The sequence below is a fragment of the Suillus fuscotomentosus genome, assembly GCF_016647785.1.
Source record: "Suillus fuscotomentosus strain FC203 chromosome Unknown F5891scaffold_38, whole genome shotgun sequence".
In the NCBI taxonomy this organism is placed as follows: domain Eukaryota; kingdom Fungi; phylum Basidiomycota; class Agaricomycetes; order Boletales; family Suillaceae; genus Suillus; species Suillus fuscotomentosus.
The window spans coordinates 310,447-324,053 of NW_024539550.1; the positions used below are offsets into that span (position 1 = coordinate 310,447).

Consider the following 13,607-nt stretch of genomic DNA (forward strand, 5'->3'; position numbering starts at 1 on the left):
TCTTGAGTTTCACGTCAATTGCACAAAGAGTATTGAAGTTGTTTATTCGAAGTACTAGTGAGCAAATATCGTATAATTAACAACAGGTCAGGTATGTAGTGATCAATAATGTACAGAAACAAACATCACTTCAACTTCATCCGTTGGTGGTACACAATATGGGTAAATGAGTGTGTACGATACCATGAATAAAAAAATAATTGTGGGTTATCGTACAACGATGCGAATGCTGGGGTCATGATCGTCATAAGCCAAGATGAATTGGAGAAGAGTAGGTGGTCATTCGAAATTGTATTCAACCGCTATCCGACATGCCTCAGATATACGAGGAGTGCGACCATGTTGTCGGAGGCTTTGCCTTGATGAGAAGGGGGTATCACAGGCAGTACATGAATGTCCGAGCAATCTGGATGCGCTGTTAGGATCCCGAGAGCGTGATCTTTTTGTGGTGTGCTGAGTGGGAGCTTAATACAAAGTGTGAGGTGTATCGCAATGGAGACTCACAAGATCATCATCTGTCTGATTCTGATTCAACTTTCGTTTCAATGACAACGAGCGAGGCTCTATTGATGTTTTAGTCAAGAGCGCAGAAAACCATGAGGAAAGAGAACAGCACCAGCTGAGATGCTCATTGCTTTTATCGAATTATCTCTCCAGTTCTGTACTCGTTTCATGCGAATATCATACGTATCATCTGTCCAAACGACATGTTCTCTGTCCTGGGAAGGGGTGACGAAGGAGGAGCAGTATGATGAGCAATCCTCCTCGTCTTCCGAGTCTGATGTAGAGGGATATGATGATCCAGAAGAGAAGCCATATGAGCTGGATTCGATGTCTGGACGTGGGGGAGGTGAAGCCTCTACGAGCTGGATGATCTGAATGGCGTCGCGGACATAGAGATGACCTGGGTTGACCTTTTCCTTGTAAGGATCAAACATGACACCAATAGATGACTGGGTGTGTAGCATGATAGGACTGGAGTATTGGTCGAACATTGGGAGTGTGAAGTGGAAAGATGAGATTCAGGTGGACGTTATTTAAATTTGAAGGGAGAGACGCCACGCGAGCGACATGCATATTCGATTGTATGTAGATTTGTTGTGGCAGCTGTTCAAAAAAAAAGCGAAGCAGAGCCCTGAGAAGTCAGAAACCTGGGGATCGGGCGATAAACAGCGAGATGGCCTGTTTCCATTTTTGGACGTTCTGTTTCTTGGCGTATTCCCGATTAGGTATCATTGAATATCTGAGATCCAAGTATCTCGATTTCCTTTTTAAGACATTCTACTTCCCATGCCTATGTTCCATTCCTTGGTGCACTTTTCCCATCGTCTCCTCCGTCCCTCCTTGTACCCTTTCTAACGGCCTTTGCGTTCCATTGTAATTGATCGCTTCCTCACTTCCGAATAAATCGCGCTGTCACAATAGGCTATTTTCTATTCGAAACTACACAACACCTCAACAGGGCACTTGCACAGAGCGATCGAAAAATATTTTCAATCAACTACCTATCATGATCGATAATCTCATGGCCTCATCGGCGCAAGCCACGCCTCTGCTGCTTCAAACTGGTCAATCAACTCGCGAAGGACAGCACCCTCAGAGTGAAGTTGCCTCATGGCAGACAGCGCCTGTGAACCACAACACATGTTAGCTATATCACAACCAGTGATTCTACAATGGAACAAAGACACTTACAATGTCCCAGAACCGGAATCCTCGTTCCACTTCTTGTTTCGGAGTCTTCACTCCTGGAAACGTGTCTTCACATATCTCGAGGGCCATAGCCTTCGACTCTCTAACGCCTTCTGCATTAGGGTCAAGTACTCGCGTTTGATTATTCAGGTGGGTCAGGGCATCCAGGTACACCTTCGCAAGCACTCCAAATCCAGTGTTCACCTCAGATTGGAAGGGCAGGGAGATAGTAATGTCCAGAAGGTCTTCCCGTGCTCGGCGCGCGTCCGAACGTAGTAACATGTTCAATGTCGTCACCTCAAGTAGCGTTCGGAGCGCCCGAGTCAGGGAACGCACAAAGGAGTTAAACACCAGCAATTCACGTGATAACGGTGCCGACCAAGGTTGTGACTAAATTAAGAATAGTATCAAGTTTGCTGCGATCGGCTAGATATAGAAAAGTCACCTTGAAGTTCAAAGGCACGATGCTAAGCACTCTCATGACCAGCAGCATACAAGATTTCTCATCATCTGCGTGAGATAATCTTTTATCAATCCAAAAGAAAAACTCGTATAGGAATTCCGCTCACCGGTCCCGAAACTTGGGCCCCCACTGAATGCTCGGCCTGACCATAGGTGGCCATGCATTACCCCAGCCCTTACGAGCTCCAAAAACAGATATAGAGGATCCTGGAATTTGTCATTCAAACGAGCTTGTTTAATTGCTGTGTACATAGCGCGCGCCAGTGGCGAGTGAGTGTGAGAGTTGAGCAGGAATCTATAGTCGCAGTGTCACAACAATGCTAAGCTGGCAAGACGGCGCTTACCCTCTGAGTTCCAGGAACCGCCATACCACGTTAGCGACCACCTCATCCTTTTTGTCCAGCTGTCCATTCGGGACGCTTGTCTTTCCCTTGGTACGCGATGCAAGCTTCTCCGTTGCTGTCGCTCCGAGGCAAAGTGCGAAATCGATGGTGGAAGACTGGACCAGCCCAGACCATCAGATGTGACTCGACTGATAAGCGACTTCGGAAACTCACGTTCTGTCGCCGAAGCTCCTCCTCCACAATGGCATAGCTAACGTTCCAACCCGCCACGCGTTCGGCAAGCTGTACGGTTTGTGGTGAGTTATGTTGGACAAACTTCTGACCGTGAGGTGCGGGGCTCTCAAACCAAAAGTTTCCCGCAACTTTCCGGTTATTCCAAAATTGATGGGAAACACTGCTAATGAGCGCGAGAGCAGTGGCCCGTGGCCCTGTCTGGCCATCGGTGATAACCTCCTTGACAAACCGCTTGTACTCGGTTGTCTCACCGTTATCCAGCGGTGGGGGTTCAACGATCTGACCACTGGTCAGCCATACCAGCGCTTGAGGCCCCAAGAGTCCGCGTGAGAGATAGAAATAGATTTCGTCCGGAAGACGGTGCGTGAATATTTCATGAAGATCTGAAGGAATGTCTGCAGCTGTCGGATGGTGGGGATGATTAGGACCGTGTGCCGGTGTGGTGATCGCAAGAGGAAGCGGCGTGACACTTCCCTCAGACGAGAATATGAGAGAGTATTTGATCATCGAGCGCGTGCGCGCGTATTGATCGGGATACTGCATACTCTTGACAGCGGGATGTTCCGCGAATGCGGAAACGGCAGCATGGCCAGACTTGTAGTATTTAACCATGTCAACCGTGGCCTTCAACGCCTGTTCATGTACAGTTGGTGGAAATGGTGGCGAGTGCTCGAAACCAACAAGGATGCCAACATCAAGGAACTGGTCCTCACTGAGACCCAAGTCACCCAAGATAGTGCGTTTGGATACGAATGAAAAAGATGGTGTCGCAGAGGTGAGGTCCAGTGAAGTGATTAATTTGTCTACTCCTGGATAGAGTAGGGTGTCGGTTGGTCCAAAAATTGCATGAATATATGATTTTGGGTGCCGTTGCATGTAAATCAACTGTTTAGAACGCATCAGCGGAGTATCCCCCAAAAGATGGTTTCAGCCTACTTGAGCCCAAGCGACGTATGGAGCAACCAAAAACTCCACATTCCTATGTCTGAATATCCTCAAGACCATGCGCCATAAGTCCCACTGCTGGAGTCCGCTTCTGCCCTCGAATAATTTTACGGCAGAGTCTTCCTGGCCAGCCTCGTATTTTGCCCAAGCATCCCTCCGGTCCCTACATGCATCATTGTGCTCCACGTGATGTTGGTATTGCTTCCAGCGCTTGCTCGGCAAAAGGCCAGGAAAAACGAACACAGGTTTTATTCGTAATTTTTCCAACGTACGCAAATCAGACTCGATGCGTGTCGTTAGCGCCAAGGGCAAGCCACCAGTCGCAGCGAGGAGAGGTTCGCGCGAGGGTGGATTGTCCGTCAATATTTTGAGGTAGTAAGATGCATCAATTCCTAGCCGGGAATCGGATAATACAGACAGAGCAAATGATTGCGTGTGCTTCCGCTCGGAGAGGTAGTCTGTTTCGTTTTTAGGTTACACGTCAATTTTAACTGCAACTCTTTTACTCCGACATTTGATGGAAGATAAAACGTACTTTCCAGGTGCTTGATGGGCATCGCAGTCTTTGAATGAGCTCACTGTTCGTCGGTACCAACTTGAGTACTTGAACAACGTGCGACAAGGCAACCAACTTTCATATTATTATGTAAGCGCGAGAAGTTGCTTCTGCACGTGGGGGACTTATAATTAACCTGCATGTCCAACTTGCAGCATTCTCAGCCAAGAGAATATTCCCGCTCGGTTACACGTCTTGTCAATACTTTCATCGATGTGGCGCCGATAATTTTTGCAACATGGATGTCATTAACCCTAAATCGACTTCTACACAGGAACTTTTGTTCGTCCTAGCCCATCTGAGAATTCTTGGCCAGGGCTCTCACCGCTTTGCTAGATTGTTAACATGTGGGTCCCATCGCCAAATCCGCTGCTCATAGGGTCTCAGTGTAAACTTGTTGCCTCGTTGAGATATCAAGGCTGCCGCCAGTTGTTGCTCGTGACATGTCACGCATTTGGTCAAATGTTGTCAAGTTACCACGCAAGGCCAGTGATTTCATGGAGAAGCACGTATATGAAGGGGCAGTATAACACTGCAGCCAATGCGGCTATGCATTATACCCCACGCCGGTTTTTTTGCCGACTCCTGGGGCGTTCAATGTTTATCTGATAAATCAAGAAGCCCCTTTGTCTTTCTTCTTACGCTTTAATTTCCGGATCCTGTGCGAAACGGACACCAGTGCCTGTGAACAACCTCAGCTGGATCTGGCTAGTTCGTTCTCGTGACGAGCTCAAGGGTCCTTGAAGCGCGGCAGTGCAATCATAGTCAGTTTCCAACAAGCGCCACAGGTCTAAAGCAGATGAAGTTGGCCACCTTGAAGCATGGTTTCAATCTGCCTCAGAATTGACGTCTTCTACCTGCCGATGATGACATTTGGTACGGGCATGAATGATCAAACTTTTAACTGAGTGCGTCTAAAAGTTTGCTCTGCCAAACGGGGACGTTGTTACAGGTTACCACTCGGAAAGTACCATTTTGACATTGTGTGAGCGTTTAATCTGATAACATTCACACACATAGAGTTTCTTTTTGTTGGAAGCTGATAACTGCTAAGAGACGGCCATACCCTGGCGCCATGACTGCACAGCAAAGTCAATCCACATTGATCTTAATGGAGCCTTATTAGGAACTTGCTTCACGATGTCTCAAGTCTAGTCCTTCCACACAGGATTGTCTTTGTTGCAACCCGCTGAAATGCGCCCACTACGTTGGCACCACGACTGTACAACAATCGATGCGATGATCGTAGTGGAGCCTTGGTGGGAATTTGCTCCAGAATGGTGCACGAATCTCAAGCCGTATTTCAGGTCTCAATCTCGTCAGCGATTTCATCTTCATTATGCTGTGCTCTATCCATGTGAAACGCTACGTCTTCATGGCAGATATCTCCGCAATAAGCAGGCGAGCTGGCAGAGGCCATCTCTCGGCCGTTTGCGTTTTCATGGGTCTTGCCTCCCACAGTGCTGTCTTCGACTCTACGCGAACTTTAGCCGACGCGTAATATGGTACGCTGACCTTGGGGTTGGTCAATGGTTGCCCCACACGGTTCAATATGCTCCGGGGATCTGGGCGCTTGGTTTACTCGTTGAAATGTCTCGTTACTGTGACGAGCTGATGCCACACTACTTGTTTCGTCAGTTACTGCTGGCTCGGAGAGAGCAAAAACAGAGCCCGGAGAGTCCACGTTTTTGGATCCGAGCAGTGTGAGATGCTGTTGGTCGGCAAGGCAGATCTTGAGAGGCGTCACTGGACCAGTAGCGCAGAGGGCTGAGGTCATGCCTGCCATGCGACGCGGCAGTTGTCGCTCGGCGATCTCCAGACACGAAGACCGTGTATGGTGTATGCGAGCTCGCTGGGATCGCGGCTAGGGTGTCTTGTACAACGCCTGTGAGTTTAATTAGTCTTTCTCGTCAGCTCTTGTCAACCGAAGCGCAATGAAACATCATCACTCACGAGAAGCCTGTTCAAACCCACGGCGTCGTGACGATATTCGCGTGTTGCTCGCTGCGGCATTCTGCGGGAAACTTTCGCAATGATCCATTCGCTTGTCAAGCGAGTGGTTCTAAATTTTTTACCTCAACCTTTGAACCTTCCGGAAGAACTTAGGAGAAAGGTAATTCACTCGCTCACGACAGCTGCTGTATGTTTAGATACTAGAATCCTGTTTTTTTTCCAGAGTCAAGAACTTTTCGGCAAGTCTTCGCTTAATTCGTCTAGGCGGCATGCCGCGGCCTCAATCGGATGCATAGTCCATCCGTCATCCTCGTGTTTGCGGAATAGCTTAACACGCCCGAGTATGTCAACAAGCAGAATCAGCTGTGTAAAGAGATGGAATTATGAGGTGGCGTACCGTCAGTATCTATCCATTTGTGTCAAGAAGCGTGCTCACCAAGACCTCCCGCAGGCACTCTCTTCGAGGTGCTGAGAGCTTATGTACATGTCACAGGTGTAGACCATGTGCGATACGGTCATTGACATTGAATGTGCTTTCACAGGCTGAATAGGCAAACAAGGTACGTGTGCATACTTTACCTCGTCTTCGCCTTCCTATGACCGCACCTTCCGACACATATTGCCGATGTCATGCCCCTTTCCCATTCGTGCACCAGAAGATTGACAGGGGATCAATCGCCATGAACACTTGGTGCTCAAGCTGAGTTGTAGGTCACCTGCTACCATTCCTAAGTGACAAGAAACTCACAATACTTTCTCTCTCTGAACTCTATATGGCGACTGCACCTACTTAACTTTGGCATTGGACTATAGGATGTCTGCAAACCTAGGCACATAACCAGCAGGCCTCGTGGTTTGATAGCCGACATTGAAGCGCTGATCGTGTATATAAACACTTCGCCCGTGTAATTTTTGGAACTTGGCGTCTCATTCAGATTTGCAGCGGGTGTCATGGATTTAGAAGTCTCTGATCAACCGAGATCACATGTACAAGCAGCAGGCGCGAATACAATGCGCATCATCCCATAGGAGCACCAATTCAAACTCCCGGTGCTCATAGCGGTCTCAAAAACCTGGTTCCTATTAATCCCCCTTTCTGCCCTCAAACATCTGGATGAGTTAGCACTCGCACATCCCGCGTAAAATACCCAGTACCAGCCCAGCTACATTCTACAGTATTTGGTGAGCGTGTGTATTCTGAGAGAAGCGATTCGACCGGGATGCCGCGCCCGCTGTCTAAATCGCGTTCCTCACTGCCACATGGTCGGTCATGCCTGACATGCTTTGCAATCTGCTTAATCAGAATCAAATGACTTTGCTACTACATCTCGGTTAGGCTGTATACGCTGTCTTGGGGATGCGCCATCCACCCGAATTATCGGTGCTAACTAGCCGTACTTCTCGCATTCCAGCATCACGCGTCACTCTGCAGGCCCACCGTCAAGGTCGTTCTTCTTGTCCAACTGCCACTGCCATGTCATGGTCATGTAGTGCAGTTGATTTGTGTTGTATTTTCGTTGGCAGGAATCGTGAACGGCCATAGCAGCTGCTAGACTGCAATCAGACAGTACTATGTATATATGTAGGCTGTCTTGGGGAACACTGCACCACCTGCCACGACTCAAGGAGATAGGAAACGTCCGTCTATGTGTATGAGATGACACGAATCATATTTGAGAATGGCTCTTTCGTGGTTAATCAATACCGAGGAAACAACATAAGCATGTCACTAACGTGCTTATGTTGATAAATCTGTACATTGGCGACAAATCACACGAATACCACTTTTTGTTCAGTTCTCCTTTGGTTAGCATTTGGCTTTGAGGGGAGAGCAATTTTCAGCCTGGAAAGAAGAGCTTTATTGCGTGCAGTGTTCTGTCCTCACTTTTCTGCATGGGACACATTGATTGGTTGAATAGTTGAAAGGTGGGTTTGGGTCTGAAAGGAGAAATTCCTAAGTCGGCAAGGATAGCTCTGTTGCGGACATTGCAATGTTCCATTCCCGCCGCAATTCAAAGTTCTCGGCTGAATGAATTTGGTCTGACGAAATCTAATTCGGCAGGGAGATTGCGTACAACTTGAACATTCTGTTCTAGCTCTTCTGCGTAGAAAGTGCTTGCAATTCCTATTGACGACAAATTACAAGAAACCAAGGACATAATAGAAAAGCATCATGCACGTCATGATTAAGAGACGCGCGGTATGAGCAGATGGCCCTCGTCATCAACTATGAGACCAAAACGTAATGTGTAATGTTATTAGTGTGTATTTGGTTTGGAGTCAAGGAAGTTTGGCATTTGTTCTTCAAGCCGTCTTTTGCCAGACTCGTCTGGGGTGCATACCACGTGTAACCCTCGCGTTTGGTAGGTGCCGTATAGATTAATCCAACACTCAGCTTTGTGACCAGCGCTACACCGAGGGTTGTAACAGGGTGCCGCACTTCTTCTCCACCCTATGGATATCAGAGAGAGGGTCGGCTGGTTTGAGGTCTGATTAATGAAGGGTCACAGTCGTGTTGTCTGTGGCACTTCCTAGGGATCCGCGTTCCCCATGGTGGGCCATCCTAGGTAAAGAACCCCCCTCCTTCCCCGCACAGCGCTGAATGTTCACTAGTAATCAACAAACCAACATGGCTCTCAGCATCTCCTTAGTGATGCCGTAGCAAATCCAGGCGAAAGCGCTGGAGGATTGGATCAAGAATTCAACAGCATATGGTGCAAGCTTATCGCGCCATGCTAAAACTAGTACGAGTGCCTTGCCCATCACCACTATTTCTCGATCTCCTAGTGTAGTCAACAAGGAGTGATCAATTCTGCATGCACCCATCAGCATATCAGACCAAATTCCAGTAAGCTTAGCCCATCTGTCAGGCAGATATCGGATAGATGCAACCTTGTCGTCTAGAACCTACTTCTGGGTTTAACAAATACATCGACAGAAGGGAGAAACACAGATAATGGAAAGTACGCACTCGCAATTGACAACTATTCAGCAGTTCGACCCAGTGGTGTGCTATAGATGAGATTAAAAGAAAGTATAGTTAATACTTTATACCCATGAAAAAATTGGGTTTAAATTCCATGACAGTCCGCTACTTAGTACAGCGTTTTGCGATCATAGCAAGGCGAGTGATATCTGTTGCCTATCCAACCCGGCGCATCGCTGATTTCGTTGATTCTCTCCACTGCGTATATCATATTCGCATAGTTCTGACAAACATCAACTCCTTGAGTGTCATTATCCGTCAACCACGGAGCGTAATGTGAAATTAAAACGTTCGACACACATACCTACTTCGAGTCTTCAAACTTTACCTTCCATCTCTATGGCCCCATTCATCCTCGCCACCTCCCAACCCAAAGTGAAATATGACACAAACTAGCTCGAGATCACGTTAACTATGCGTAGTAACATCCACAGCTGTGCAGGGCTCACATGCATCCGTTCGCATTATCAGTGCTCTCCATGTGTAGACCCGTATGGCTGTGCTAGACGCTAAGATGTGCCTTGTGCTATTTCGTGATCTTCGTGACCTCCGTCCTGTGTTAGATGAGACTGTTGTAGAGGCACTCGCACATGATCTCGATGTGAAGAAATTGAAGGACTGAGATTGGGAGCAAGAGGACAAGAGAGACTTGATGTTGTTCCTAGTGTTTGCGGATGCTGATAACGAGGAATCGTCAAGGTAAACGCAATAATTTCCTTGTCAAAAGCTAGTGCGATCACAACCGTACGAGTGAGCTTAAACTCCAGCACCTCCAATACAGAATAGCTCAAGGACTGGGCTGCAAGAAAGCTCGTTGCAATTTTCTAGAAAGAGTCTCGCTAGAAGAAAAGCGCTCGTGCGTGATAGAATTGGTGATGAGTGTGAGACGCCAGACGAAGTAACTTCACCTGTATCGGTGCACAAACAGGCCTTGGGAGTCGGTGGGATGAAGGGGTGATACGGTAATAATCTGCATGCATGCATTTGAAGACATCATGATGTGCTGGTGTAGCTTTTCGACATAAAATAGATGGTCGGAGTCGAGGACTGGGAGGTACCGACTGCTTCATCGGATGTGAGAAAGTACGTTTTAGAAACTGCGGAGACAAGAGTGGGATGCATGTATGCACTGCAGAGGTGTTGGGGAGGCATTATGATACTGTCGAGGACAGCGACTCGGAGTATGACAATAGGGCGCATTCTCACCAGCGATGGAAGCGAACAACCTTAAGTGTCCTGGGCGTCTATTATGTACTTTGCAGAGCTAGAATGTTCGTTCGTTTTATTCCGAGTGCCAAATAATTTGTATTTGCGCCACCAAACGGGGATGTTGGCTCATTTCAGGTGGTGCGCTCGCTGTTCACATTGGAGAGTGTGGTCCCGTTGAAGGTGCGGCAATTGAAGACATTGGTAATGAGAAGGCGATGAGAAAAAAAACAGGCTGCGGAGATGAAATTATGCCGACGCTGATTGTGACACGGTTGGTTGGGACGAGGGAGACCGTGAAGTTCCCAGAGTTGCTTGAAAAGATGAAAGAAGCGGCTTGGAGTGCAGGCCTGGAAGGACGCGCGGAGGCGTGGAACGGATATTCTACTGTCAAAGATGACCGGTGCCATATTACGAGAAATGTGATTTATTCATAGCCAGTTATATGTATGCTTACCACATGTACATGAAGTACTATGGACCAACAAGACAAGATCGTAACATGTCGTCATCGCAACTAGCATTGAAGGAACGAGAGTGCGTAATACTCGTCAAAATACCTCGTTGAATACTACTGGAGACAGCAACCATTAATATTATTCTCGTCGTTATCTTTCTCTTGAGCTTGGACTCACCTTATTTCCTTTCGTATTCCATTCTATTCCGTACCCTACAGTATATAAATGCCTATGTAACTACTTGTGGGGCAGTTGACCTTTTCCCCCGTTGAGCTAAATCTGCAAGACCTCACGTGAGTACATATGCGCCAAAAAATAGCATTCAGTGCACATTTGCGCTATTCGCGCCTGACGCTGCTGGAACAAGGAAGTGGCAGTCAAGCGATACCCACGCAAGCAGCAATAGAAAGAGTGCCGTCGACCCACCCTTGTCATTCCAGAAGACTATCCTATGTTCATAAGCGAGGTTCAAATGCGACAATGAATGTTAACCGTCTACGTTTGCTTCGGGTATTTCGTGTATTCTATGCCCTGTTGGTCACAGGTCTAGGCGAAGTGAAATATCACCGCGAAGGATATCATAAGTATGCTCTACTCCGTGGCCCGTACTTATTCTTCAGGAAAGTAGATATTTCTTGGGCTAGAGAAAAATCATAATGTGAACATTTGCTGTAGAAAACAAAATATCATTTACCAAGCTCCTCTGGCGATTCCTGTGCAATCTGAATGACAACCGCCTCAATCAGACTTGCGCATGGACACAAAACATCAGCTTACCAGATGTCCAGCCGAGCGAATCACCACATTAGATGAGTTAGCAGGCCTTCGCCACACTCGCACCCTCGTTGCTTGTTCGCCCATAAATCTAAAACAAATGTTAGGAAAGCAGAGTCTATGGCCGAGCAACGCACCCCTTGTCTTCTGGCTTCCCTGGAACAATCCAACGTAGTTCTATGCGCTCGTCCACCTTTTCCAGTAGTTCCCATGCTTCAGGTGATCCCGTACGATCTGCATACACTAAAGCCTCTTGTAGAGACGACATCTTTAGCTTCACTCCCCCTTGTGAATCCTTGCACAAGCCATATGTAACATATAGCTGCAAGGTATCAGGATGCCAAGCTCTGAAGAATGGAGAGGCCTTGAACAAGCTTAATGCCTCCTCACTTGTGACATTACTCAAATACTTAGAAGCCACTGACACGAAATCATGACTCACCGTGATGGCCAACGTTGGCGTCTCCTAAGGGCAGACAATACGAGCCCATCTGATTTTGGGGAATAGGCGCCGTGATCGTCAATAATTGCAGGGTCTACGAGAATGATGGAGGAAAACAGCGCAGGGAAATTGAGAGCTGCTATTATCCTGCATAATATCATCAATATTGGAACAGAGTATAACGCTAACGATAACAACATACGAACAGTAGCCACCGAATGAATGTCCAACAGCCACCAGGGAGCGGGACGAAAATCCCTTAATCTTCCTGGATTCACTGACAGTCTCCGGCAGAAGGTGTAGATGCGTTGGTAAGACCTTCGAAGATGTGTCTTCTGGTAGATAGTATAACAGAAAGTGTGCAATATCCCGCGCGTTGTCTCGCCAGTCAACTAGAAACGAAGGATGATCTCAGCCTTTGGATGAAATGCGCGGGGTGTCTCACATATGCCACTGAGATTTGTCTCGTTGATTAGTGCAGCATCACCGTGCTGCACAGCTTCCCAAGACCACACCTCATCGATCAGTGAAGCTGTGTGTGACGATAGCAAATATCGTAGAGTTGTTTCCCATATCTATAATACATTCACTAGCTGTTCTTGAAGCACGAAAATCGGGTCAAATAAATGAGTACCTCCTTGGGAAAACCATTTGCGTGAGCGAATAATAATGTCAAGCCCTTCCTCTCATCTTGAACTCTCCTGACGTATCGATTAACGCAGTTCCATAATGGCTTCTCGACTCTTTCTCCGCCTAACTCTCCCTTCACGAAGCGCACCTGTCGCTCAGTAATGTCAGCGAAAAGCTGCTGAATATCTCCTTGCCGTTCTGCGGCATTCGGCGAGAATTTAGGGACCACAGGCAATGGGATGTTTGGAGCGAGTCTTGGACAACTAGCAGGTAAGATGTGAGTGCTGACAACATAATTGTCGTTGAACAGCTCGTTTCGAGGCGATGGTAATGGAGGCAGCTCTTCGATACCGCAATGCGTGCAAAACTGAGGTAAGAACGGCCTAGGGTTTACAGTTGTCCATGGGGGAGTTGGTTCAAAAGGATATGTCGAGACCGTACTGGCGGTCATTTAGTCGTTCGTTCGAGGCAGCTAAGAACATTGATCAACGACCGTGGCCAGCGTTGGGGTGAGCGTGGAATCATGTGATAATTGGTGCAACCAGTGGAAGATCTAAAAGAGTCGACATGTCCGAAGGGAGTTCTTCTGAACAACTATAGCTCGGGTCATACGTTCGTACTCATGTCGTTCAATTGGTTTACTCAGCCTAAGAACACAGCCACATTGTAAGAGTCGAAAGCTTACATAATACATTCTTGGTAAGTATGTACCAAATTTCATTGATGTTTTAGGTCAGAATTAAACTTCAAATTTGAGCACACGCAGAAAATTAAATTAAATTATTATTATTATTGATATATAGTCGGTGGGAATATGGTTTGAAATTTTATATGTCGTCCAAAACATTACACGGCAAACCCACCATTTTGTAAATCTGGTGTCAAAAATAGAAATTATATATCCAATATCTCACACGCATCATCC

General features: G+C 47.2%; 4 protein-coding genes across 4 annotated transcripts; 1 reads left to right on the forward strand and 3 right to left on the reverse strand.

Moving 5' to 3' along the window:
- Positions 1-27: 27 nt before the first annotated feature.
- Positions 28-1,163, reverse strand: F5891DRAFT_1042896 (uncharacterized protein). Its single transcript, XM_041362124.1, has 3 exons — positions 617-1,163; positions 505-563; positions 28-453 (listed from the first exon to the last, which is right to left on the reverse strand). Exons 1-3 carry the CDS (start codon positions 993-995, stop codon positions 280-282), a joined length of 612 nt encoding a protein of 203 aa, XP_041224182.1. The 5' UTR covers positions 996-1,163; the 3' UTR covers positions 28-279.
- Positions 1,164-1,339: 176 nt separating this feature from the next.
- On the reverse strand, positions 1,340-2,461 carry F5891DRAFT_453549 (temperature dependent protein affecting M2 dsRNA replication). The gene is made up of 4 exons (XM_041371890.1): positions 2,262-2,461; positions 2,138-2,202; positions 1,696-2,082; positions 1,340-1,628 (listed from the first exon to the last, which is right to left on the reverse strand). Exons 1-4 carry the CDS (start codon positions 2,404-2,406, stop codon positions 1,524-1,526), a joined length of 702 nt encoding a protein of 233 aa, XP_041224183.1. The 5' UTR covers positions 2,407-2,461; the 3' UTR covers positions 1,340-1,523.
- Positions 2,462-3,782: 1,321 nt separating this feature from the next.
- Positions 3,783-3,935, forward strand: F5891DRAFT_955187 (uncharacterized protein; the record flags this gene model as incomplete). The annotated part of the gene is made up of 1 exon (XM_041375304.1): positions 3,783-3,935. A coding segment is annotated over one exon (153 nt), but the record flags the coding sequence as incomplete, so codon positions are not given.
- A 7,305-nt stretch (positions 3,936-11,240) lies between these two features.
- Positions 11,241-13,302, reverse strand: F5891DRAFT_1111715 (Alpha/Beta hydrolase protein). The gene is made up of 8 exons (XM_041363728.1): positions 12,687-13,302; positions 12,498-12,627; positions 12,255-12,444; positions 12,053-12,199; positions 11,748-11,999; positions 11,614-11,701; positions 11,531-11,558; positions 11,241-11,476 (listed from the first exon to the last, which is right to left on the reverse strand). The coding sequence occupies exons 1-8, from the start codon at positions 13,131-13,133 to the stop codon at positions 11,415-11,417; spliced, it is 1,344 nt and encodes a 447-aa protein (XP_041224185.1). The 5' UTR covers positions 13,134-13,302; the 3' UTR covers positions 11,241-11,414.
- Positions 13,303-13,607: the final 305 nt, after the last annotated feature.

What these genes read in the sequence shown, in the direction of transcription:
- F5891DRAFT_453549 (XM_041371890.1), bottom strand. Translation starts at nt 2,406, where the DNA reads ATGTACACAGCAATTAAACAAGCTCGTTTGAATGACAAATTCCAGGAT. An exon ending in GGGCCCAAGTTTCGGGACCG is followed by an intron (nt 2,203 to 2,261) that starts GTGAGCGGAATT and finishes TATCTCACGCAG; the next exon opens with ATGATGAGAAATCTTGTATG. An exon ending in TCGTGCCTTTGAACTTCAAG is followed by an intron (nt 2,083 to 2,137) that starts GTGACTTTTCTA and finishes TTCTTAATTTAG; the next exon opens with TCACAACCTTGGTCGGCACC.
- F5891DRAFT_1042896 (XM_041362124.1), bottom strand. Translation starts at nt 995, where the DNA reads ATGTTCGACCAATACTCCAGTCCTATCATGCTACACACCCAGTCATCT. An exon ending in AGCAATGAGCATCTCAGCTG is followed by an intron (nt 564 to 616) that starts GTGCTGTTCTCT and finishes AAACATCAATAG; the next exon opens with AGCCTCGCTCGTTGTCATTG. An exon ending in ATCAGACAGATGATGATCTT is followed by an intron (nt 454 to 504) that starts GTGAGTCTCCAT and finishes GCTCCCACTCAG; the next exon opens with CACACCACAAAAAGATCACG.
- F5891DRAFT_1111715 (XM_041363728.1), bottom strand. Translation starts at nt 13,133, where the DNA reads ATGACCGCCAGTACGGTCTCGACATATCCTTTTGAACCAACTCCCCCA. An exon ending in CAAATGGTTTTCCCAAGGAG is followed by an intron (nt 12,628 to 12,686) that starts GTACTCATTTAT and finishes AATGTATTATAG; the next exon opens with ATATGGGAAACAACTCTACG. An exon ending in GACAAATCTCAGTGGCATAT is followed by an intron (nt 12,445 to 12,497) that starts GTGAGACACCCC and finishes CTTCGTTTCTAG; the next exon opens with TTGACTGGCGAGACAACGCG.